Raw genomic sequence first — 27,722 nt, 5'->3', positions numbered from 1 at the left:
ATCGTATCCGTTTTTATCACACTTGATACTCATAATCAGATTTACTCTTGATCAGGAAACTCGGACGTGCGCTTTAAATGCTGGTAAAGCCTAAACCTCAAGTGCACATTACTACGCTATCACTGAAGTGCATTTTTATGTTCCTTGTTGTGGAATTATTCTAATCAGAAGGAGAGACTTGTACATTTCTTCAAAACAAGTAAATGTTCTTATTTAATTACTGCAGTATTGGAGCTTGTCAACGAGCCCCCCCCTGTAGGTGATTCGTTGAGAGCCCAACCAGCAGGACTAAGCCACAGCATTTTATAGCGAAGTCCATCCTCCTGGATGTTCATGACAAACACCAGATGTATGGAATGGGTCACAAGGTTAAGATTCGTATGAAAGATGCTAATAATTCACAGCAAAGGCTATCAGCTGTCAAGACTGTTCTTGTTGTGTAGAAACCAGAGTCTGGCCCCACCAACTCAATATTGGAGCCATCTCCCCATGGTAACCCAGTACAGGAACGGTAACTCATGCTATGGAATGCGGTCTTGTTAGGTTCATCACCCAAAGACATGGTAAATCTTCTGACAGCATTAAAGCTCCCAGAGGCCCATCCACAGTAGAACACAGATGAAAGTGTTCTAACAACACCATTGTATGTTGCATACAACAACCATTTGATGCAATAACAGTATTATAACATAATCTTACGATTTTCTCCACCATGTCCTTCATTCATTCACCCACATTGTTAAACGACCCCGACAGATGAAAATGCACATGATTTACTTACTTAGTCCTATACAATTATCAACGAAATAGGCTAATAAATAGCCTAATGTATGGCTGGCTACTAGTGCCTGCATTTATTCCAGACACAGATTTAAATGAAGGTAGGCTAATTCGCTTGCCCCCGTATATTGTTTCACTTTCGAGAGGATCAAAACTTATCTCTCCTGACACTTATGCCACAACATTTGTATAATCAAAATAAACTACATTTGTAATTTAATTTTCTAATGATATGTCGCTCTGTAAACATGCCTGGGCGAGAATAAATAATAATAGCATGCAAGCATGTGTTTAGATCACGAAATAACGACAGACATCGTCAGCGATGGAATAATTATACCTTCAGACAAAGTAGGCTTACTAAACAACGCCAAGTAGACAGACAAAACAACCAAATAGCATCAGCAAAGTGGACAGGAAATAACTAGAACATTGACTAGCTACGGATTCTGATTCATACTCGGTGTTTGGAGAAGGAGAGACTTGAGAGCGGCTTGTTCTAATCCAAATCGTTGCAGCTGGCTCAACCGATAGCCCGCCCGTTTCTTTACAGACAGAAGAACTAGCCAATAGTTGTTTGGAGCACACAGCCCTTCACATTGAGTGAAAGAGAATTGTGCTGGCAGCTGAAAATGAGTTTTTTCCGTATAATTACAAAAAATACTTGTCATAATCGTATTCGGAAAATTCTCCATATTCGTTACGATACTCGTTTTGTCCGAGTACTTGGCTCACCCCTAATTAAACTGTTTCTCGGTCTCAAAATGTGCATCAGCCAATTAAAATAGCTGATTTACTTGAACGTGATAGGGCACTACATTGTACTTGGTCCCGTCAGCCCTATGCTAACCTCACCAGATGACTGATTATGTCCTATAATAAATTCCGCATCAGCCTATCAATGGCAATTTCTTAAAATAGGTCAACTCTGGCCACCAGAAGGATATTTTAAACCTACAAATTCAAGGTTTACTTTTGTTCCGTCGGTCTGTATCAAAATGTTGTGTGCCAATATTGCATTGATGAATCCTTGACTAGGCAACTAGCTACTAGTACTAACTTTACACACAATTGTTTTCACTTATGACAAAATCCCAAGTTTTTGTGGAGAAAAGGTCAATTAGGTCCTTACAAACATGTACGTTTATCGTACATCGAATAAATAGACTAAGAGCCTTATGGACTTGTTGATTAGCGGTCATGTACCGTTATTACCATCGCTTCGAAGTGGCACACAATGCTAAAGCGGTTGACTAAATCCATAGGGCACTTTTGACGTAAGGGGGAATTGAACCCACGCTTTTTTGTTGAGGAAAGCTTTTCACTGACTCGTTGATGCTCAATTGAAAATGTAACAAAGTGGATGATTTATAATAATGCATATAAAATGTAAGTGTAGCCTACATATGAAATTATGTTTCTGGTCTAACAGTTACATGAAACGATGCTATTATATATTTGGTATTTTGGGCTTATGTAGAATACTGATGAATCATTAAGTGATCTTGCGAGACATTGATTCACCTTAAGTTATAACACTTTATTAAACAAGCACCATTCTGAGAAGTGACGAATCATCGCTCCGGTGCACCCCTGTATAATAGAAGCCTATGTGTCGGTCTACGAGAGGAACTCCTCATTAGATACATTTGTAATCTTCATTTACAAGGTTTTGGCTGCACCCTTCGCAACACACTATCAAAATAAATGTAGGTCTACATTTCAAAGGAAAAAAAATTCTCTCACCTGGGATTAGAAGCCTGACTGTGAGCTATCTGTCCAATTTAAGTTTTGTGCATGTTTTACTAACTTTGATTAGCAGATGGTGCTGTGTGACTTCTGTGAAGGACGCTCATGAAAAAAAGGGGTTGGTCACGTCAACGTTTTTAATTGGCTGATACAGAATTTGCCACAGGAAAAATCAGGTCCAGCTGGTGGTGTTAGCATAGGGATAAGTATGCCACGTTATCTGATGGGGAAAAGCTAACAAGTAGCGTTATATCATGTGCAACTATGGCAACAAATGTTTTTTAAGACATCGAAACATTTTAAATGTAAACTGTTTCTAACGTTTGCGGCGACTCTTTGGAGTGTTTATGATGTGCATTTGGACGTATGAAATACTCATATTGCTTATGTTTTGTTATGCATTCCCCTCCACATAAATATGATTTCCTGCTTTTGCTTCTGTTAAATGCAGCAACCGGACAGCTTCACCAGGTAGTTTGGTATTCTGTGATTTGAATCACCTCTGTAAAACTGTCTGCACTTGGTCTCTACTGGGTGTAAGGTTATATGCATGGCCAATCTGGTCTGACTTTGCATTCTGTGTTCTTTTTTCCCCACAGGGATTCCTTCAGCAGAATGAGTCTCCGCAAGCTTGAACTTTGAAGATGAAGAAAACTTGAAATTAAGAATCATTACCTTAATTTGTTCATGTGTAAAGACAGAGTCGGCGTTCCCGATAGCGAGCAGAAGGAAAGCTGAAGAAGTGTTACCACGAACTTGGTACGTCATTCAAGTGTCTTATTTGTTTACAGGCAGGCAGCCTGTTATGCAATCAGTGGGTTTAACAAAGTGGATCTTACTACGTATAATGTCATCTTTATTCATATTTCATGTGTGCACTTTTTATTATTTACTGTGTATCAATGCATTTTACGACTCGAACATTTTAATATTTCATCCAAAATTGGAAGGAAAGAACTTTCAAAATATATATTGACACTATTTATGCTAATTTTTAGTTAAGCTACATTTTGATTTTAATTAGGGAAATGTTTTAAACATTGACATTGAATAGCTTTTTTGTTTACTTTAAATATTTTACTAAATAAATATTTGAATGTCCAAATGGGTGAGTACTGTTCTTTGAAGACGGAAAAAGACAATCTTGAAAAACTCTTGGGCAAACACAAAGAAAAACTTTGCATATGCTGGTGTTTTATTACATGTACAAGAGAATCTACAAATTATAGCAGGAGTGATAAGTAGAAAATATGTGGGAATTATTCACATGCAAAGGAAACTACTCTGGACTTTTCTGGTTTCAAAACCAAACTATTTCTTTAAAAGTTTTAGAATATAATATTTTTGACAGCAGGGAAAAGATTCATAGAAATTATGTTTTACATAAGTTACAACTTTATTGCTTATAGTAAGTTATCATTCTAGATATGATCTTTCATAGGGCCAGAACTTGTTTAACTGGAATGAGGTACTGCTGTTAGACAGAACTTACCAAGAAAACATCCAATGTAGGCTATATACATTAATCCACGATGCCAAAACATGGAGTCTTCTTCAATGTGATTTTGTAAAGTGATTGGCTAGGTATTTATTGACGGCTTGAATTTATTTATACAATTTTGTCCAAAATAATAAATCGACCAAGAAATGTTATTTTCTACACGCGCAAAAGTTATTCCACCAAGAACTAGACCGAGATGGCCTCCTTTATCTGTATCTAACTGAACTTAAAACATTATGGACCAAAACTGAGCAGCTTATTTCTGACGGTCCAACAGTATTTGAAGGCATGGAGCCAGTGTTTTCCCTAAGTAAAGCCAGCTATGGACTTCCCGGACCATGGGGGCTTAAAAAAAGGTTGCCAAATGAGCTTTATTTTGGTGGCCTCTGATATGTTATAATGACTTGATTCCATCTAAAATACACAGCAAAATGATTGGCTACTTCATCAAGTTTTCCTCCCAGATTGATAAAATGAGTTGTGGTACTGTGTAGAAAGACTTGACTTTACAATTTAAATTACTTACGAAATGTATACGAATTCAGTGTATTATAAGTTCTTTTGGATGTTGTCTAGGCCCGTATGAAAAGACAGGTTTAAAGTCTTACATACAGTTTTACTGCACGGCATGAATTACTGTGTCCGTAGGAACCAGGGCTATCGCTCAATGCAAGCCATTTCGATCTACGGTGTCTACAAATCGATTTATAAGCGGAAATGTCGGGTCGGATCCGGTACCAGTAACCACGCAGGTCCCCAAAATGGGACCTGACATCTAAGAGGTTTTTAAAATAGAAAATTGTGTTAAATAGGGCACATCTTGAAAAAAAGGTTACAATTAAAAAATAAAATGTTTATAAGTATTTTTTTTTATCATTGTCATATTTGGAACAGAATAAGTCTCTCTCCACTACCTATTGTTCCTGCAGTGAGGAGTCACCATCTTCATTGAATGCTTTCATAATTTATCTACAGATTAACAGCCAAAAAGTTTACCAGTATGCAAATTAGGGAGCCAAATGAACAGCTCACTCCAATGTGATTCGGTGGGCTACACTGAGTATGGTTACATGCACACAATAATGCGATTATTGTGGGTAGTCAGATTAATACATTGGATAAAAATGTTTACATACTTTGCAAGAAGAATGATACCCCTAATAATCCTGTTTACATGCAATAGCCACAGGAAGTAGGGGTGTTGCAGACCCCCCCCCCCCAAAAAAAAAAGATTATTACGAAAAAAAATTATCATTGTTTTTCACTGAGCCTTTACTAGTCCTGTATTAGCGGACCGATTTTAGCCGCCTGTAGCATGGGCAAAAAAGATCAGCACCGACACCACCAAACTACTTACATGGCCACATCTGAAATCAGGCTACCTGATGGCACTCTGATAAATGCAGAAAATGGCCAATCAAAATAAACGTTCTACCACAGCGACCATGTTATTTTTGGGAAGCATATTTGATTCGGAGTTTGCACATGAAAACTACTTCTACTAAGCATTCATTTAGTGGTTCCGAACTCACTTCGCTAGCTCTAAAGAGGGGGGCTTACTCGGCTGGTGTAAACAGATCAAATACACTACTGGAACGCCGATGAAGTTGTTTACATGTCCTAACAATTTGAAAGATTGCTCAGAAAAACAGGTTTTAATATGCGTATTCTTACTTCAATTTTGACCTTACGCCGATTTAAGATAAACTGAGTAAGGTGTTTACATGACTTTTGCATAATCTGCCTACTGCCATATGTTTCATTTCAAATTATTAGTGTGCATGTAAACATACTCGATCGCTGACGAATCTCTCACTTTAGCGTCACTGTCTGCCATGTCCCGATATGGGCTTCATATCCTAGGAAAATACAAACAAGACATTTGGTTTACTTGTCCCAGTGTGATACCATGGACATACAACTACGTTGTATGATTTATGAATGGCAAAGGGTTATATAGTAGATTGACTTCATTCACAGTAGCAGTGCGTGGGTAAAATCACCGGGCGAAGCCAATCCAGGGAAAAAATGCCATATTATAATCTATGTGTTGTGATAATTGCGTTGTTTGCTCTATAACCTGTTAGTTCATATGCCTTGCAACCCGTGATATAGGCCTAAGGCCGATGCAATGAGACGACAGTAACAGAATAAATTCAACCACACCTTTGTTTCACCACAAAACCGGAGCAACCTCTGTCCACAAAGCATATCGCATTTAATAAACATTTACATGACCTACAGCATGGTCAAGCAAGGTAATGTCTCTGACATTTTCGGACCATTAAACAACTAATTTAGAACTACGGAGAGTTACTGCAAGTCGCAAAGAAAACAGGAGCTGCCTCCACTATTCCAGCACCATTTCAACACCATCTAATCACCTATGCATTTACATTTAAGTAATTTAGCAGACGCTCTTATACAGAGCGACTTACAAATTGGTGCATTCACCTTATGATATCCAGTGGAACAACCACTTTACAATAGTGCATCTAAATCTTTTAGGGGGGGGGTTAGAAGGATTACTTTATCCTATCCTAGGTATTCCTTAAAGAGGTGGGGTTTCAGGTGTACGTGTCAACTAAAACTAATAGTGTCAACTAATAGTGTCAACTAAAAGATACCAACAACTATTTAGTCCAATCAAAGTAAGCTGTGGGCGCGTGCCAAGTAGAAAAAAAAACATGTTGACTCAACCTACCTGTAGAGAAAAGCCAATTCCATCATCCTCTTTCATGTTGCCAAAACGGTCTATGACTGTCATACAGCACACGCTTTTAGCTTTTGTTATCCTAGGCTACCTGGTTAAAATAAATACTTGCCTAACTTCCTTTAATAATGGGCAACGATGCGCCAGGCAATCTAGTTAACTTTAGCATACTACATCTACACTGAACTTAAATATAAACACAACATGTAAAGTGTTTGTTTATTTCAGCTCATGAAACCATCAGACATTTTCCATACGCGCAAAAAGCTTATTTCTCAAATTTTGTGCACAAATGTTTACATCCATGTTAGTGAGCGTTTCTCCTTAGACAGGTGTGGTATATCAAGACGCTGATTAAACAGCATGATCATTACACAGGTGCACCAGTTTTGAGGGAGCATGCAAGTGGAACGTTAGGGAATGTTTAAAGGGACCATAGGCTGGTTATAGACATCAGTGACAGGAGTACCAGCATGTCAACCAGGCTGCATTTCAAGACGAGTCCTCTTGTCTCAAAACACCGGGAGACCTTTTCCAAAGCTCTCCTCACTTCCCTCTGATATTTGAGAAAGAGGTGAGGAAAGAAGACTTGAGGAATCGAGGAAAATACTTAGTTTGATCACCCACACCAGTGGCGGATTTAGGTATAGGCCGCATGGGGCGCCCGCACAAATGTTTGGGGAATGGTGACATTTGCACGATCGGTTTTCTATCGCTCATTTGCACGTCACGTCAATGATATGTCGCTGTGTGGGACTGTGGGTCAATTTGCCTTGTCGGAGTGGGCACCCTGATTCTAGATTGTGAGCTAGGCAAGCTACTGCCTGTGAAGGTCTCCCACTCAGAAGTATGCGATGGGGCGGGGGTAGGTTGACCTCAGGTCTCCCCACTGGAAGCCCGTGGTAGGGGGATCGGGGAAATCTATCAAATAGCGCACCTCTAACTTTGTACAGTACCAATGCAATTAGTCAAATCAGTCACACCACAAAATGCTACCAAATAAACCACAATTCATTCATAATACTGTGAATGTATAGTTTCACAGACATATTGTCTGGGGGGGGACTGAAGGGTGGGTTCGCCCAGGGAGCCATACAAGCTAAAACCGCCACTGACCTACACACATACAAAGTGGTGTCACTGGCGGGAGACCCTCCTGTAAAATAACAGGTATGGAGTAGAAGTAGAGCAGGCTCTCAGGAAGTCGTCGTCCTCAAAGAAAAGCACTTCAGAGTCATCAAAGAGCATCCACTTCCCCTCGTACTGCAGCAGGCTGCTCAGGGCCTGCTCCGTAGACACCCCACCTCCAGCCCCCTCACACCCAGTCACAAGGACCTCCTCAGCCTCCTCCTTTATCCCTCCATTACTACTGTGTCCCGGGGCCCTGGAAGTCTATCTGGATGATCTGGTGGTGGTGTTCTCTGTCCCAGTAGAGGCTGCCTTGTCTGGGTTGGCTGTCTGCTTGTTGCCCCCAAGGTCGTAGCTGGACAGGCTCCTCTGACCCCCCCAGCAGTCCCACCCCCTCTGAGGCCTTCTTGGCCCCCAGCTTGCTGGTTATTATGGTGCTAGCAGAGTTTGTATTAGCAGAACCATTTTGTCCTTCACCACTGAGACTGTAAGACACTTTCCCGTCATCATAATCCGACACCTCTTCCTTGGGTTGCGGACGATGCAATTTCCCACCGCACTCCTCTTGCTCTCCGCTCTGCTTCTCATCCCCCTCGGGCAGGCGGACTTTGGTTTCCTTGAGGAAATGATGTAGGTGGTGTACCGTCCGCTGGAGATGGTGACAGCGCTGTGAATGACCACAGCAAACAGCTGGTAGTGCTGCCCTCCAGTGGCTGAGGGGTGCATGCACCACTCCTCCAGAGAGCGCTTGAAAGGGGTCTGTAGGGGGGGGTATTCACCTTTGAGAGGCCGGCGTACGGGTCCATCCTGAACAACACAGAAAGAGAGAGAGAGTCCGTTTACACATGCTGAGTAGCTTGAGACACAGAGGTTACAAAGATGGTTGTAAAACAAACACTGAACTAATCTAAACACACACTGAACCTTAACACCTTCCTTTTTTCGTCAGATCGGCTTACCAAGTACTGTTGTACAATATGGTGTTGCGTTTCTGTGTTATATTATATCTGATTGTGTGTTGATGTTGTATGTAAGTGACAAAGCATCCATCTACTGTAACTAGAGTAAGAGCAAAACCAAGCAGACTTGAGACAGGGCATTATAAAGGACAGAGAAGCACTTGAGGTGGATGGTGACGACCTCTGGGGGGTTCAAAAAACGGCAGACTCCTCTCAGCCTCAGTGTAGTGGTGGCAGGTCTCACAGAGGTACTCTCCTACGATCCTCTCCACTGAGGCAAACTGGGAGATGGCCCACTTCAGAGTTCTCAGCTCCAGCTTGGGGTCAGGGGGGACTGGAGGGGTGGAGAGCAGAGCAGAGGAGAGGGGGTTAGGGTGAGAGGGTAGACATTGCGGAGACTGTTGTTTGGGCTGATCTTTGAAACAGCTTGTTTAAGTGGTGACTGTTCATGTATGTGTGACCGTGTGCTAACTTGTGTGCGTTTATAGTACAGTCTCAAGGCTGCAGGATTGCCGTATTAAACAAGAACCCTGTGTGAGTGTGTGTACACATAATAACACCCCTCACATTCCGAGCTATTGTCTGGGCTGCGGTGTTCGTCCGCCTGCACTGGGACACTGATGTCCTGGAGGTCTTCTCTCAGCGTGACACTCACATTCCAGACAGCGTGTCCTCAACACCAGAAGGCCCTGGAACAAACGCTCCATCTGGTCCACACCCAGGCACTCTGGACAGGGGAGAGGAAAAGAGGAGAGTCCGGATTCAACATAGTAATAGACAGAACATAATAGCCAAAGCAAGGGTACAAAAAAATGTGACAGACAGGACACGGTCGATGAAGTAGATTTCCAACGACATGTACTCAACTATAACCTCACTTTTACTTTTAGCTTTCTCCTCAGCTTCTTCTGTTACAGGGTTTTTCCTGTGTTCCCCACCATTCTCCTGAGGTTGGCTACTCTGCGTGTCCTCCTGGTCAGGTTCGGCTGTCTCTGTCTTCCCTCCTGTGTGGCAGCTAATCCATCCCATGCTCATGAACTTAGAGAAGATAGTGGGCTGCTTCCCTGAGGACAGCCAGCTCAGCTTGGGCCTCTTCTTCACCCCTGCCTCTTTAGGGACCGCCTCTCCTTTCCCCTCCACGTCGCTTTCCTTCTCTTCTTCCTGCTTCTTCTCCCCCTCTTCTTCGCCTTCGAATTTTGGAGCTACAGTGATGTCACTGGAGGACTTCCTCTTGGGTTGGGTGAGAGGTTTCCCGTTTTCGGCTGCCGATACTGCCGCCTTGGCCTGCCTCTGGGTCACTCTTCCTCTTACCGCTTGTTTGACCATCATCGTTAAGTGTGATTTCTGACGTTTTGGCCTGTTCCTCTGTTGCAGTTTGTTTTGGTGCCCACAGTGGTGGCAGTGTCTGGCTTGACCTCTGACATCATCGTCCTGGTCACCCTCCTGTTCCTTCCTGATGGTCTGAGGCCTCCTGCATGTATCCCAGGATGCATTGGAGCACCTCCTGGGTGTAGTGCTGTAGTATTTGGGATTCAGCTGAATGTACAACACTAATCAGAGTCAGTCAAATATTGAATTTAATATTTATTTATACAGGTTATTCTCATTGAGAATCTATTTTCTTTAGACTTCTAAAAGAGACCTATCAGGTACCTACCCCTCTTTCAGCAGTCAGGGGGTCCAGAAGAGGTGATGCCGATGCACATGGAGTTGCTGGATAGTTTCCACAGTTTGATCACCTTAATGGAACAGCTCCAGTCCAGCTACCTACTCCACCCTGACAAGTTCACTGACGGGGAGCTGGCCAAGCCTTCACACAAACTACTCAACACACTCAGTTCAGACCCCGGCCCTACAGCAAGGCCCCGCAATACTGGGTCACATTCATTAGGCAAAATGTTTCAGAATGTTCTGATATAATGGTTGTGTAATATGGAGAATGTACTTAGGTTTTTCTTCATTTATAGAGGCACAGAGCAGGTTCACTTTTTTTTAATAAAAATGGTTTATTACTGACAAAAAAGCAAAGTACAAATACTGTATCAATAGGTCTGTATAGCAGCAGATCAGGTTTACATTATTTGGGTGGTATAGCTAGCTAATCAGCTCTAAAAAACAAGGATCTGAAAACTAAGTGAATATGTTGATAAACGTCACCTTGTCCTAAAGAGATGTACATGGTTATCAAAACATCATGCCAGGGTAAGCCTACACAAAGCACAACCCTTATTTTAAGTGTTTCTAAATTACCCTATGGGAAAAATGAATGGTGGAAAAACAATTGGAAACATTTTCCTGTTTGACCTGTAGGTTTTATGGGTATTATGACTCAGACTGTGGTACTCTATGGGGCAGGTGGACGGGGCATTGCCATGAGTGTGGCCAATGGTGCAGTCCTGTTGGCTGCAGTGACAAAATGTAGCTGTTTTAAATTTCCTGCAATTCTACACATTTTGCCATCAGGCTGAGAGAAAAATGTGTAATTTTAAAGCAAATTTCCGGGAATTCTACACATTTTCCCATGGCTTATGCTATCCGAGTGACTCAAACATCATAAAATCTATGGGGTCCCCATGCCATGACAAAAATACTCCTAAATGCATATTATTTTTTACATTTTTGATTCTCCCTGACTGTCTAGCTTTTATGTTGGTGATTGTTAGTTCTCAAAGATTATCTTATAAAAAAAAAAAAGATATAGGTCCATTATCTTTTCTACATACTTTATATGGTTTAAGTTTACACTGAAAACGTTTTTCCACCCCCAAAATTATATACTCTTTTTTACTGTTTGGTCATAGGCAGCCCCCAAAAAAACACTTTGACAGCCCGCCCAATACTTTTCTATGCAGAAGAAAACCCTGCCCTCCTCTCCTTGATACCTCACTGCAGACCTGGTCAAGAGGGAAGGGTTTGAATGTCTCTCTGATGTTAGCCTGAATATAAATGTAACATGCAATAATTTCAAAGATTTTATTGAGTTACAGTTAATATAAGGATATTGAAAGAAATTCTCATTCCCATTACTGGGAATACAGATATGCATCTTTTGGTAACAACGACAAAAAGTAAGTAGGGGCATGGATCAGAAAATCAGACCATATCTGGTGACCACAATTTGCCTCATGCAGCACGACACATCTCCTTTGCATAGACATCAGGCTGTTGATTGTGGCCTGTGGAATGTTGTCTCACTCGTCTTCAATGGCTGTGCGATGTTGCTGGATATTGGCGGGAACTCGAACACACTGTCGTAGGTACACGTTGATCCAGTGACATCACAGGAGGTTGGTGGCACCTTAAAACCTGTTGGGGCTAGGGGGCAGTATTGACAATTTGGGAAAAAATATGTGCCCATATTAAACTGCCTCCTACTCAAACTCAGAACGTAGGATATGCATATTATTAGTAGATTTGGATAGAAAACACTCTGAAGTTTCTAAAACCGTTTGAATGGTGTCTGTGAGTATAACAGAACTCATATGGCAGTCAAAACCCTGAGAGAAATCCTAACAGGAAGTGGAAATCTGATGTGTGGAATCACTTTCAAGCCTTTGCCTATGAAACACACTGTAAATTAGGATTCATGTAGCACTTCCTACGGCTTCCACTAGATGTCAACAGTCTTTACAAAGTGGTTTAAGTCTTCTCCTGTAAAAACTGACCGAACGAGAGGCCTGGAAAGTTTGTCATAGGGGGAAGTCCAGTTCTACTATGACGCACATGCCCGTGGGTACTCTCTCGTTCCGAAACGTTTTGTAAGACAATGCAATCGTCCGCCTTGAATATTATTGAAGTTCTGATTGAAAAAGGCCCTAAAGATTTATGCTATACAACGTTTGACATGTTTGAACGAACGTAAATAATATTTTTTTGCTCTTTCGTGACGACAAGTGACGCTTCGTACATTTTGAGTAGCCTTTGGAACGCGCTAACAAGAAGGAGCTATATGGACATAAATTATGAACTTTTTCGAACAAAACTACATTTGTTGTGGACCTGGGATTCCTGGAAGTGCCTTCTGATGAAGATAATCAAAGGTAAGTGAATATTTACAATAGTATATTTGATTTTAGATGGTTCCAAGATGGCGCTAACCTGTATCGCCTAGCCTATTTTTCTGAGCATAGTACCTCATGTATTGCAAAGTGTGATTTCCCAGTAAAGTTATTTTGAAATCTGGCAATGCGGTTGCATTCACGAGATGTTAATCTATAATTCTTTGAATGACAATATTATATTTTACCAATGTTTTCGAATAGTAATTTTGTAAATTGTAGCATCAAATACTTTCAGGGCCATTATTATAAGGTGTTCTACCCTCGGGAGTCTCCACTGGGCAGAGGTGTAAAGTACTTAAGTAAAAATACTTTAAAGTACTACTTAAGTAGTTTTTGGGGAGTTTCTTTACTTTCAATATTTTTGGCAACTTTTACTTCACTACATTCCTAAAGAAAATTATGTACTTTTTACTCCATACATTTTCCCTGACACCCAAAAGTACTCGTTACATTTTGAATGCTTAGCAGGACAGGAAAATTGTCTAATTCACACACTTATCAAGAGAACATCCCAGGTCATCCCTACTGCTTCTGATCTGGCGGACTTGCTAAACATATGCTTCAGTTTGTAAATTATGTCTGGGTGTTAAAGCATGTCCCTGGCTATCCGTAAATAAAATAAAAAACTAGAAAATGTTTTCCGTCTTCTGAAATGATTTATACTTTTACTTTTGATACTTAAGTACATTTGAGCAATTACATTTACTTTTGATGCTTAAGTATGTTTCAAACCAAATACTTTTAGACTTTTACTCAAGTAGGTTTTTTACAGGGTGAGTTTCACTTGAGTCATTTTTTATTAAGGTATGTTTACTTTTACTCAAGTATGACAATTGGGTGCTTTTTTTCACCCCTGCCACTGGGTGACATGTCTGGTGAGTATGCAGGCTTTGGAAGAACTGGGACATTTTCAGTTTACAGGAATTTTGTACAGATCCTTAAAACATGGGGCTGTGCATTATCAGGCTGAAATGTGAGGTGATGGCGGTGGATGAATGGCACGACAATGGGCCTCAGGATCTCATCACGGTATTTCTGGGTATTCTAATTCCTCTCTATAAAATGCAATTGTGTATGGAACGCCGTTTGGGTCTTTGCGTGTCAAAGAGATACACGTTAAATAACAATATTTGACGCGTCAAATAACAATATGTAAACTATGTGGAAATGTTGGCCAATCACTATATGAAAAACTTCTCATTCATCATCACCAACTAACGACTAAGTCATGTCGAACCTTGAAAACATGAGACCGCATTTAAGTTTTGCCAGCTAAGTGCAACCACCTTACAACCACCCCAGGAATATCGGGTGGTTCAAAGGTAGGATTAATTCTGGTAGGTTAGGTAATACTTGGCAAAAGTCAACATTAACTGGCACAACTACCTAAGAACGTTAGCTTGCTAATGATTGCAACAGCTACCGTGGGGTGCGCGAGTATCTGCGGTGTCGATTATGCTGTGTCATTATTGTAACTTTTATAACGTTTTCACATGTCAGGTTTCAATCGTTCAGGAGACGGAATAATGCTGGAGTCCAAAGGTGGCAAACCGGGAGAAGCAGGTTGATAACTATGAGGGTTTGCCTGATCGCTGACCCTACCATCCGGCAGCTGAACAGGATGGATACATTTTCCCTATATCCATGTAGTACATGAGGACACAGTGCGATGCACAGTGCATGCTTTAAGTAAGCTAGGTGTGAATCTATCTTGTGATTAAACAGACTTATTGTAGGTTATTTTACTGATTTTAAAGATCATGGACTGTTTCCCTGTTTTATATTAGGATACGTTTTATTAGATTGAAATAATGTTTCCATATCTCAGTATCTTTAGAGTATCCTGTGAGGCAGATCAAAGTACCCTATGGTCAGGAGGAGAGCAGCTTCTTGAAGGTTTTGGGGGGAAAACATTCCCCCAGATGAATCCAAATGTAGAGGCCTTTAAGACAGACAGGAGGAGTCTAGTTCCCCTACAAAAAAAAAGGGATTGTTGTCAAGACAATGGAGGACAGAGATGGTGTGGTTGAATTGGTGGCTCAACAATTTGTCCAAGGGAGCATGCAGGTGGCCTTGGAGCAGTAAGTCAACTCTGTCATAAATCTGTGAAGTACTTGTCATTACCTCCTCTAACTTAAGTATTGTTATTCAGTCCACCCCCCTAAATCAATACACATCACTATATTGTCCTTAACACTTATTTTAAATATACATACTGTCTCTAAACCATAACCGGTTCAAATATCGTCTCAACTCTCTTGGGCTGCTCGAAGCATTGGGGAACCACCCGGACAGCTTCCAAGCACTTTTTGTGGACTCCATAAAGCCTCCCACTGCCAGGGACCTGTTTAAAGTAACCTATTCCATACCTGGCGGCAACCGGCGGTGTTTGGAGAACGACACCATCTGCCACTGGTTCAACTGGCTGGCTGAGGTGCAAGGTAAAAGAGTCAATTGTTCAAGTTTATCGGTAACTGCATATTATTCCAGTTTGTGATTTAAATATGTATTTTAAATGTTTTACTGTGTACTCCTCAGATGGAGAATGTCCTCCTTTAACAGTGGCGATGGTGTTGGACTTTGCTACTGGGGCAACGGTGGTGCCACCCCTTGGGTTTGAGGACACCCCGACCATCGAATTCCTCCACACAGCGCGAGGGCGTCTCGCTGGGCAGCAGAAGAAAAAGTACCCAGAGGCAAACACGTGTGCTGTGACACTAAGGCTCCCTCTTCATAGCACCTACAATGCATTTAGGGAATTCATGACCTCCAGTATTGTGAATTCCCCACATTTCGGTGTCGCATAAAAACATTTTTACGATACATAATTGTATCTAGTAGCACTAAATTACAGTAGCAATTGAGTGTTTGAAAATGTAACTGCACATCAACATTTAAGCATCTACTTACATCTGTATTTTGTACAGTGCATTCAGAACGTATTCAGACCCCTTGACTTTTTCCACATTTTATTACGTTACAGCCTTCTTCAAAAATGGATACAATAATTTTTTCCCCTGAATCCACACACAATACCCCATAATGACAAAGCAAAAACAGGTTGACATTTTTGCAAATGTATAAAAAAGGAAACATTTATGACCCTTTACTCAGTACTTTGCTGAAGCACTTTTGGCAGCGATTACACCATAGAGTCTTCTTGGGTATGACGCTACATTTTTATTTATTTAATACATTTTAGAATAAGGCTCTAATGTGGAAAAAGTCAAGGGGTCTGAATACTTTCCAAATACACTGGATTTCCATATTGGCCGTTATTGTTCACTTACTGATCATTAATATTAAATTAAACAATCCATATTGCTTGTCTTGGTGTTAAGGTTTAGTTTTTTTTAGAAACACTTTACTGACACTTCGCTAATAACCAATATCCTTTGCTGATATTGACTGAAGTACTGCTGTCATATTGCAGCCAACTCATCCAAATCTAATAATTTGATGTCCTACATTAAGAACAAATTAACTTCAGCCATTATCATTTAATTAGAACTACATGAAATAAGGCTTCCCATCCACTGCATTAAGTGACAGCTCCACTTCTGGGAACTGCACCTTCGTAGTGACTAATGGAATTTCAAATGCATTGATCTAAGAACTAGATCCATTAGTCAGTCCTAGGCTCTCCAACCCTGTTCCTGGAGAGCTACCCTCCTGTAGGTTTTCAATCCAACCCTGTTCCTGGAGAGCTACCCTCCTGTAGGTTTTCAATCCAACCCTGTTCCTGGAGAGCTACCCTCCTGTAGGTTTTCAATCCAACCCTGTTCCTGGAGAGCTGCCCTCCTGTAGGTTTTCAATCCAACCCTGTTCCTGGAAAGCTACCCTCCTGTAGGTTTTCAACCCTGTTCCTGGAGAGCTGCCCTCCTGTAGGTTTTCAATCCAACCCTGTTCCTGGAGAGCTACCCTCCTGTAGGTTTTCAATCCAACCTCAGTTGTAACCAACCTCATTAAGCAGGTAATTATGAAAATCAGGTGCACTAGATTAGGCTCGGAGTGAACCTACAAGACAGTAGCTCTCCAGGAACAAGGTTAGGAGCCCTGCACTAGTCCATCTTCAACCACATCATTTGATCTGTCACAATGTTATGTTACTAACTGTAATAGGTTGCTGTTACAGTTAGTACGACCCTGCCTCACACAGGAAGCGGCGCAGGTCCTAGTCCAGGCACTTGTCATCTCCCGTCTGGATTACTGCAACTCGCTGTTGGCTGGGCTCCCTGCCTGTGCCATTAAACCCCTACAACTCATCCAGAACGCCGCAGCCCGTCTGGTGTTCAACCTTCCCAAGTTCTCTCACGTCACCCCGCTCCTCCGCTCTCTCCACTGGCTTCCAGTTGAAGCTCGCATCCGCTACAAGTCCATGTTGCTTGCCTACGGAGCTGTGAGGGGAACGGCACCTCCGTACCTTCAGGCTCTGATCAGGCCCTACACCCAAACAAGGGCACTGCGTTCATCCACCTCTGGCCTGCTGGCCCCCCTACCTCTGAGGAAGCACAGTTCCCGCTCAGCCCAGTCAAAACTGTTCGCTGCTTGGGCACCCCAATGGTGGAACAAGCTCCCTCACGACGCCAGGACAGCGGAGTCAATCATCACCTTCCGGAGACACCTGAAACCCCACCTCTTTAAGGAATACCTGGGATAGGATAAAGTAATCCTAACCCCCCCCCCCCCTAAAAGATTTAGATGCACTATTGTAAAGTGGTTGTTCCACTGGATATCATAAGGTGAATGCACCAATTTGTAAGTCGCTCTGGATAAGAGCGTCTGCTAAATGACTTAAATGTAAATGTTAATCACAATTATATAAAATGTAAGGGGGCGAACCACTATCTTCATAGTTTATTTTTTTTAACTATAGGGCATTCTCCACACAATTATTTATTTTAACAATTTATAAAAGTCCCAATTGGGCATTACAAAAATGTAAGTTCTGTTTTATTAATGTCCATTCAGAAAGTTCTGTTGTCCTCCCACAGCAGGCACGCTCTGAAGGCTCCAATCCAGTGCTTGCAGTAGGCCTCTCCTGGGTCGTGTTGTACTGAGTGGAAGACAAATATTGTGTCAGCAGATGGAATGCTGTGCTAAAGCGCCATAGAGCAAAATACAATAACCATAGGCCGTATATCTTAACAGTACCTGACTCTCTCCAAATATGGCCAAACAGAATCGTACTGGAATGGGGAAGTACTTAACTTTTGTTAAGGCCACCTGTGTCTAAACTCTGGTCCCCATCCGTTTAGAGTTGAAGATGTCTATCGTACCTTTCTAGAGACCAAATCATACAGTGTGTGAAAGAGGGGGAATGTTAGTATTATAAAATGTATAATAGTATTATAAAAATGAACTGATTCAAAGGAACGAGTGGCGCTGAAGATATAGAGTCCAATCCCTCATCCCGGTAGGCGACTATCAGGGGTGTATGTAGTAAGTCAGGTTGGAGTAGGAACGAGTGGCGCTGAAGATATTATTGCCATAACCATCTGCAGATTGTCAACTCCCAGGCTGCCTCTGGGGCCTTCCAATGGAATTATTGTCCGCAACAGTTCCATCTGTGTGTTGCTGATGGTGAACTGGATTTGTGGCACAATCACCCATTCCGACCAATAAAGAGCTGCGGCGCCAGTGGTTGGGGGAGCTGAGGTGATGGTTGGAGGAGCTGAGGTGGTGGTTAGAGGAGCTGAGGTGGTGGTTGGGGGAGCTGAGGTGGTGGTTGGGGGAGCTGAGGTGGTGGTTGGGGGAGCTGAGGTGGTGGTTAGAGGAGCTGAGGTGGTGGTTGGAGGAGCTGAGGTGGTGGTTGGAGGAGCTGAGGTGGTGGTTGGGGGAGCTGAGGTGGTGGTTGGGGGAGCTGAGGTGGTGGTTGGGGGAGCTGAGGTGGTGGTTGGGGGAGCTGAGGTGGTGGTTGGGGGAGCTGAGGTGGTGGTTGGGGGAGCTGAGGTGGTGGTTGGAGGAGCTGAGGTGGTGGTTGGAGGAGCTGAGATGGTGGCTTGAAAGCTGATGGTGGTTGAATTTGGGGCGAACAAATCCCTTACTGCTGTCAGATTGGCCCTCTGCATTGCCAGGGAACCCGAGACGAACAACTGCAGAGGTGACTGCCGTTGTTCAGTCCTCAGCCCCTGGTGGTTCCACTGACTGGCAAACACAGCAAGATCTCTGTTCACCCGTGGCAGCAACACAAAGTGCAGTGCCCACAGGTGCACCTCATTGTTGATGTCGATGATCTGCTCCATGTCCAAGAAGGTGAACAGGTCATGGTAAACGTTGGAGACTCCATGCCAGACGTCCCCCCCACAGCCGCTCTATCCTCTGGTTGTGAGTGCTACTTCCTCTGAGGGCACTTCCCCTCTCACCACCCCTGAACTGCTCCATGAAGGCACAGATAAGGTTGTTTTCACCACCCGGTCACATCTCACCCGGGATGGTACTCCGTAGCTGGTGATGGCTGCTTCGAATCAAATCAAATTTATTTATTTTATTTATTTATTTATTATTTATTTATTTAGCCCTTCGTACATCAGCTGATATCTCAAAGTGCTGTACAGAAACCCAGCCTAAAACCCCAAACAGCAAGTAATGCATGTGAAAGAAGCACAGTGGCTAGGAAAAACTCCCTAGAAAGGCCAAAACCAAGGAAGAAACCTAGAGAGGAACCAGGCTATGAGGGGTGGCCAGTCCTCTTCTGGCTGTGCCGGGTGGATATTATAACAGAACATGGTCAAGATGTTAAAATGTTCATAAATGACCAGCATGGTCAAATAATAATAATCATAGTAGTTGTCGAGGGTGCAACAAGCACGTCCGGTGAACAGGTCAGGGTTCCATAGCCGCAGGCAGAACAGTTGAAACTGGAGCAGCAGCACGGCCAGGTGGACTGGGGACAGCAAGGAGTCATCATGCCAGGTAGTCCTGAGGCATGGTCCTAGGGCTCAGGTTCTCCGAGAGAAAGAAAGAAAGAAAGAGAGAAAGAGAGAGAATTAGAGAGAGCATATTTAAATTCACACAGGACACCGGATAAGACAAGAGAAATACTCCAGATGTAACAGACTGACCCTAGCCCCCCGACACATAAACTACTGCAGCTTCTGTTGTCAGAGGCCTTCAGAAACACAACAAGTCTGCTGTAACCATCCACAGCACCATGAATAACAATCCTCCACCTAAAAAAGATACATTTGTTTTACAAAACCATTTTTTCCCCCCTCTTAGTGACGCCATTCTGTTTTTATTGATATCAGCTCTTTGATCCTCTCATCCAGCTGAGCGTCTGACAACAGTGAGTTGGACCTGAAAAGCTGAAAATGACTAAAAACAAAAATAACACAAAAAGATACATCGATCAGGAATGTGATCAAATCTAGAGAGGATGTAGAGATCTCCCTCTTGTGTTACAATTGCTTTATTCAATTACGATAACTTACCTCATGCGCCGCTTGACCACAGAGTGCGACGCATTGAGAACATCTGCCATTTGTCTGATGGTCATATGACAATCTATGAGGAACTCAAGCTGCTCCTTGGTGATGTGATACCGCCTTCCCTCCAAAGGCGCTTGATAGGATACTGAAATAAAAAATACAATAGATAAATACAAAATACACTCCTAAAAACGTTAGGTTAAAAGACTATAAGATCACCATATAGAATTTAGGAACAGCATTATAGGCCAACCAAATGTATTTTTTCATTGATTGACTTGACACAGGAGACTTAACACAGGACAAGTAAAATGATACAATCTCAGCCTTTGCTGTACAAAAAAAAATGATACAAATGTAACAACTTGCCATCTTCGTAAGGTTCCCGTTGTTGGATGTCATTTGCCTCTTGTAGGAACTCCTCTGCAACAGCAATTAGATTGATGGCCATCTCTTCATCAATCAAATGACCGCTTGCCCACCGAAGGCTCCACAACATGGTCTCTAGCCTGAAAAATAGACCGCAGACCCGATGGGTCCAATGACAATTTATCTGTATGTAGTTAACAACCCCTAAAGTGTTCTCTTGTCTAAACTGTGCCAACTCTGAGCCTCTGAGCTATGAAGACAACCGTGCATTGACAGGCGATGCAGTTAACTAACGTACTTTAGCTACAAACTAGCTTAGAAAAAAAAGTATCTCCATTCAACATAGCTAGCTAACGTTACTGTACAGCAGTAACTAGTTAATGTTTTATAGATTCCATAATTAACGTTAGATTATGAACAATTAACTTTAGCTAGCTATCTTGAGTTCAGTTAAATATCAATGGCAGGCAGATCTAACGTTAGCTAGCTGACACCGTTCGTAGTTGGGTAACGTTAGTGTTATATTATGTAGTTATTTTTTTGGATCCGTTACACCACTCACTCTCAACACCTACGTTAGATAGCTAGCTAACATTAAGTTACCGTTACCTGGCTATTGATGGTTGAAGTTCATCTCTTCTGTCCGTGAGCAGCAGTCTGGTGCAATCAGAGATGGTAGATTTACAATTTGAGAAATTGGGCTGCCATTGTTAACTAGCTAGCTAATTTTACCTCGGATGAACAGAAGTGGAGTTGAAGTCTTTCATCAGTACCTGAGACATGTGCGGAGTCCAAACGACCTTTATTCAAATGTCTGTAGTTTATGCCTGCCCATACAATAACCCCAATACCACCATTGGGCACTCTGTTCACGTTGACATCAGCAAACCGCTCGCCCCACACGATGTCATACACGGTGTCTGCCATCTGCCCGGTACAGTTGAAACCGGGATTCATCGGTCATCGAAGGTGAGCATTTGCCGACTGAAGTCAGTTACGACGCCAAACTGCAGTCAGGTCAAGATTCTCGTGAGGACAACGAGCATGCAGATGAGCTTCCCTGAGACGGTTTCTGACAGTTTGCGCAGAAATGATTTGGTTGTGCAAACCTACAGTTTCATCAGCTGTTCGGGTGGCTGGTCTCAGACGATCCCGCAGGTGAAGAAGCCGAATGTGGAGGTCCTGGGCTGGCGTGGTTACTAGTGGTCTTCGGTTGTAAGGCCGGTTGGACTACTGCCATAAGGCGGCTTATGGTAGAGAAATTAACATTAAATTCTCTGGCAACAGCTGTGGTGAACATTCCTGCAGTCAGCATCAGAATTTCACGCTCCCTCAAAACTTGAGACATCTGTGGCATTGTGCTATGTGACAAAACGGCACATTTTACAGTGGCCTTTTATTGTCCCCAGCACAAGGTGCACCTGTGCAATGTTTATGCTGTTTAATCAGCTTCTTGATATGCCATACCTGTCAGGTGGATTGATTATCTTGGAAAATGAGAAATGCTCACTAACAGGGATGTAAACAAATGTGTGCACAACAATTTAGAGAAATACATTTTTTGTGCGTGTGGAACATTTCTGGGATCTTTTATTTCAGCTCATGAAACATGGGACCAACACTTCACATGCTGCGTTTATATTTTTATTTAGTATAATTGGAACAAAAGCTCTCACAGGATAATTGACACATACTAACTTTATCTGGCAAACACTGCATGAAAACTCAGCAATATAGACAGTGCTTTCTTTGTTTCACCATGTTCTCCACCGGGTATGCATTGCACCAAATGTTGTACTTCCTATACAGTGGCATGAAAATGTATTTGCCCCCTTTCTGATTTTCAAAATGTTTGTATATTTTTGACACTGAAATGTTATCAGATCTTCAACCAAAACCTAATATTAGATAAAGGGAACCTGAGTTTACAAACAACAACAAAATGATACTTATTTTATTTATTATTTAACAAAGTTGTGCAACACCCAATTCCCCTGTAGGAAAAAGTAATTGCCCCCTTACACTCAATAACTGGTTGTGCCACCTTTACCTGCAATGACCGCAACCAAATAATTCCTGTAGTTGTTCATCAGTCTCTCACATCGCTGTGGAGGAATTTTGGACCTCTCTTGCATGCAGAACTGCTTTAACTCAACAACATTTGTGGGGTTTCAAGCATGAACTGCTCATTTCAAGTCTTGCCACATCTCAATTGGGATTAGCACTGACGAGGCCATTCCAAAACTTCAAATGTGTTGCTTTTTAGCCATTTTCATGTGGACTTGATTGTGTGTTTTGGGTCATTGTCTTGCTGCATGACCCAGCTGCGCTTCAGCTCACAGGCCTGACATTCTCTTGCAGAATTCTCTGATACAGAGCAAGTTCCTTCTATTAAGGCAAGTCATCCAGGTCCTGAGGCAGCAAAGCATCCCCAAACCATCACACTACCACCACCATGCTTGACCGTTGGTATGAGGTTCTTACTGTGGAATGCAGTGTTTGGTTTCGCCAGACATAAATGGGACCCATCTTGTCCAGAAAGTTGAAAAAAGTTTTCCAAAAAGCATCTGGAACCACCTGGATGATCATCAAGACTCTTGGAAGAATGTTCTATGGACAGATGAGTCAAAAGTATAACTTCGTGGATGACATGGGTCTCATTATGCCTGCCGATTTATGCCCGTTGTATTCATCCAACGTCCTCTCTTTGACTTCGACATGGTTCCTTCTGACCGACAGCCCGCTTGCCTCGTGCTTCCTCACTGCCCCCGTACCCCACAACCCTCACACATCGAAGTCAGTCGACCTGATGGTCACATGGGAACGTGGGTAAAAAGTCAACCCGAAAACCAGCAGGCGTGTCCGTAAAGCCTCTCACATTTCTACAAACCGACTTCTTCTTCTCTGTTATTATTGCGGTCCGCAAACAACTGATATAGATGCATGCCGCCACCTATTCTGTAGTAATTCATTACACTTTGTGAATAAAAAAATAAAATAAAATTGCCCTTCCACTGTACCTATTCAAATCTCACTGCTATTCCACTACTTTGGCCCTATCTGATCTTTCACCAGGCCAGCAGCCTAGGAAGACTGAACACTATCATTCAAAACACCCTGTAACTCTTATGCAGTAAAGCCTCGCTATCCCAAGGACTTCTCTGCAGCTGCCACCACAAACTCTATTTTCTGTGACTTACGTTACATTTCTTTAATACAGTTGTCAATCATGGCAATGAACGCTAAGAAACCCACCTTACTGAAGCACATATTATTCCTATCACTCTCTATTGGTCTCAGCCTACTCACATGGATCCTCTCAGAATCACTCACCCTGTACCCATCTTCCTCTACTACTCTCTTCACCTACTCAGCACCCCCACAGCTAACACAAACATTTTCCACCGATACTACACATTCTTTCGTCTCATGCCCTCCTGCACACTTCTCACATCTAGGAATCTCCCTCCGAAACACTGCTGCAACATGACCATAAATTTGGCACCTAAAACACTGTAATATGTTTGTGACAACAGCTCTCATGGGATAACTGACACATCCTAACTTGACCATGTCGGGCAAAGACTCTACATCAAAACTCAGCAGAACAGACAGTGTCTTCTCTATTTCACCACGCTCTCCACCAGGTCTGCGTCGTACCAAACAGCAGGCATCGCAGACACCGGGAATCTTCAATTTCAGGTGATCCTCCTCAACACTTTGCTGGTGACACTGTCAGTGATTTATTTAGAATTCAAGGCACACTTAACCAGCATGGCTACCACAGCATTCTGCAGCGATACGCCATCCCATCTGGTTTGCGCTTAGTGGGACAATAATTTGTTTTCAATATGACAATGACCCAACACACCTCCAGGCTATGTAAGGGCTATTTGACCAAGAAGAAGAGTGATGGAGTGCTGCATCAGATGACCTGGCCCCCACAATTACCTGATCTCAACCCAATTGAGGTGGTTTGGGATGAGTTGGACTGCAGAGTGAAGGAAAAGCAGGCAACAAGTGCTCAGCATATGTGGGAACTCCTTCAAGACTGTTGGAAAAGCATTCCAGGTGAAGCTGGTTGAGAGAATGCCAACAGTGTACAAAGATGTCATTAAGGCAAAGCGTGGCTAATTTGAAGAATCTCAAATATAAAATATACTTTGATTTGTTTAACACTTTTTTGGTTACTACATGATTCCATATGTGTTATTTCATAGTGTTGATGTCTTCACTATTATTCTACAATGTAGGAAATAGCAAAAGTAAAGGAAAACCCTTGAATGAGTAGCTGTGTCCAAACTTTTGACTTGTACTGTGTATATATATACACACACACACTGTTCAAAAGTTTGGAGTCACTTAGAAATGTCCTTGTTTTTGAAAGAAAAGCACAAAACACCAGTCTCAACGTCAACAGTGAAGAGGCGACTCTGAGATGCTGGCCTTCTAGGCAGAGTTGCAAAGAAAAGCCATATCTCAGACTGGCCAATAAAAATAAAAGATTAAGATGGGCAAAAGAACCCAGATACTGGACTGAGGAACTCTGCCTAGAAGGCCAGCATCTTGGAGTCGCCTCTTCACTGTTGACGTTGAGACCGGTGTTTTGCGGGTACTATTTAATGAAGCTGCCAGTTGGGACTTGTGATACGTCTGTTTCTCAAACGGGACACTCTAATGTACTTGTCCACTTGCTCAGTTGTGCACCGGGGCCTCCCACTCCTCTTTCTATTCTGGTTAAAGCCAGTTTGCGCTGTTCTGTGAAGGGAGTAGTACACAGTGTTGTATGAGATCTTCAGTTTCTTGGCAATTTCTCGCATGGAATAGCCTTCATTTCTCAGAACAAGAATAGACTGACGAGTTTCAGAAGAAAGTTTTTTTGTTTCTGGCCATTTTGAGCCTGTAATCGAACCCACAAATGCTGATGCTCCAGATACTCAACTAGTCTAAAGAAGGCCAGTTTTATTCCCTCTTTAATCAGCACAACAGTTTTCAGCTGTGCTAACATAATTGCAAAAGGTTTTTCAAAAGATCAATTAGCCTTTTAAAATAATAAACTTGGATTAGCTAGCACAAAGTGCCATTGGAACACAGGGGTGATGGTTGCTGATAATGGGCCTCTGTATGCCTATGTAGATATTCCATTAAACATCAGCCGTTTCCAGCTACAATAGTCATTTACAACATTAACAATGTCTGCACTGTGTTTCTGATAAATTTTATGTTATTGCTAGGGGGCAGTATTTTCACGGCCGGATAAAAAACGTACCCGATTTAAACTGGTTACTGCTCTTGCCCAGAAACGAGAATATGCATATTATTATTAGATTTGGATAGAAAACACTCTAAAGTTTCTAAAACTGTTTGAATGGTGTCTGTGAGTATAACAGAACTCATATGGCAGTCAAAACCCTGAGACAAATCCTAACAGGAAGTGGAAATCTGATGTGTGGAATCACTTTCAAGCCTTTGCCTATGAAACACACAGTGAGTTAGGATTCATTTAGCACTTCCTAAGGCTTCCACTAGATGTCAACAGTCTTTACAAAGTGGTTTGAGTCTTCTCCTGTAAAAATTGACCGAACGAGAAGCCTGGAAAGTTTGTCATAAGGGAAAGGCGATTACTACTATGATGCGCGTGCATGTGGGTACTCTTTCGTTCCGAAACATTTTGTAAGACAATGCAATTGTCCAGCTTGAATATTATTGAAGTTCTGATTGAAAAAGGCCTTAAAGATTTATGCTATACAACGTTTGACATGTTTGAACGAACGTAAATAAAAAAAAATGTGTACTTTCGTGGCGACATGTTCCGCGCGCTTCATACATTTTGAGTAGCCTTCGGAACGTGCTAACAAGAAGGAGCTATTTAGACATAAATTATGAACTTCTTCGAACAAAACAACATTTGTTGTGGACCTGGGATACCTGGAAGTGCCTTCTGATGAAGATAATCAAAGGTAAGGGAATATTTACAATAGTATATTTGATTCTAGATGACTCCAAGATGGCGCTAGTCTGTATCACCTAGCCTATTTTTCTGAGCATAGTACCTCATTTATTGCAAAGTGTGATTTCCCAGTAAAGTTATTTTGAAATCTGGCAATGCGGTTGCATTCACGAGATGTTAATCTATAATTCTTTGAATGACAATATTATATTTTACCAATGGTTTCGAATAGTAATTTTGTAAATTGTAGCGCTGATCCACCGGCAGTTTTGGAGGCTAAATATTTTATGAACATCACCGCCATTGTAAAATGCTGTTTTTGGATATAAATATGAACTTGATAGAACAAAAATGCATGTATTGTCTAACATAATGTCCTAGGAGTGTCATCTGATGAAGATTGTCAAAGGTTAGTGCATAATTTTAGCTGGTTTTCTGCTTTTGGTGACGCCTGTCTTTGCATTGAAAATAGCTGTGTGTAATGTTTTGTCAATGTACTGTCCTAACATAATCTAACTTTATGCTTTCGCCGTAAAGCCTTTTTCAAATCGGACAACGTGGTTAGATTAAGGAGATGTTTATCTTTCAAAGGGTGTAAAATAGTTGATTGTTTGAGAAATTTAAATTATTCGATTTTTGCTGTTTTGAATTTCGCGCCATGTATCTTGTCAAGCAATCCCGTTACCGGGATCCGAACGGGAAGGGGTGGCCCCAACAGGTTAATGGACAGAATGCGCTTTTCTTTCAAAAACAAGGATATTTCTAAGTGACCCAAAACTTTTGAACGGTAGTGTATATAAATAAATATCAAAGCAAAAACTAAACACAAAAAGGACACAATCACCATACCTGATACATACTACAACATGCCCACACTTGTCCATGAACACACAAAAATACATAGTAACTTCCCCTTTCAATACACATATATACACTGAACAAAAATATAAACCAAACATGTATTGGTCCAATGGTAAATATGCTGAAATAAAAGATTCCAGAAGTGTTCCATACGCACAAAAAGCTTATTTACTGTGAAAATGTGTTTACATCCCTGTTAGTGAGCATTTCTCCTTTGCCAA

General features: G+C 42.0%; 1 protein-coding gene, 1 long non-coding RNA gene and 1 pseudogene across 18 annotated transcripts in view; 1 reads left to right on the top strand and 2 right to left on the bottom strand.

Moving 5' to 3' along the window:
* Positions 1–4,180, top strand: part of LOC115192222 (dedicator of cytokinesis protein 7) — a 101,562-nt gene extending 97,382 nt beyond the window's left edge. For 10 of the 17 annotated variants that reach the window (XM_029750478.1, XM_029750489.1, XM_029750488.1 and 7 more), the window contains one exon: positions 3,129–4,180. In XM_029750478.1, coding sequence (XP_029606338.1) covers positions 3,129–3,171 — 43 coding nt within the window. In that variant the 3' untranslated portion in view covers positions 3,172–4,180. Of the gene's footprint in view, positions 1–2,980; positions 3,001–3,128 lie in introns of all 17 variants that reach the window. The other 7 variants (XM_029750479.1, XM_029750476.1, XM_029750486.1 and 4 more) reach the window with 2 other exon arrangements.
* A 3,700-nt stretch (positions 4,181–7,880) lies between these two features.
* On the bottom strand, positions 7,881–10,159 carry LOC115193013 (ubiquitin carboxyl-terminal hydrolase 1-like; annotated as a pseudogene).
* A 7,574-nt stretch (positions 10,160–17,733) lies between these two features.
* LOC115191527 (uncharacterized) lies at positions 17,734–18,604 on the bottom strand. The gene is made up of 2 exons (XR_003877723.1): positions 18,118–18,604; positions 17,734–17,947 (listed from the first exon to the last, which is right to left on the bottom strand). It is a non-coding gene; the product is annotated as an uncharacterized LOC115191527 (long non-coding RNA).
* Between the last annotated feature and the right edge of the window lie 9,118 nt (positions 18,605–27,722).

Source organism: Salmo trutta, chromosome 4 (assembly GCF_901001165.1).
Source record: "Salmo trutta chromosome 4, fSalTru1.1, whole genome shotgun sequence".
NCBI lineage: Eukaryota > Metazoa > Chordata > Actinopteri > Salmoniformes > Salmonidae > Salmo > Salmo trutta.
This window is presented reverse-complemented; position numbering and strand designations above follow the sequence as displayed.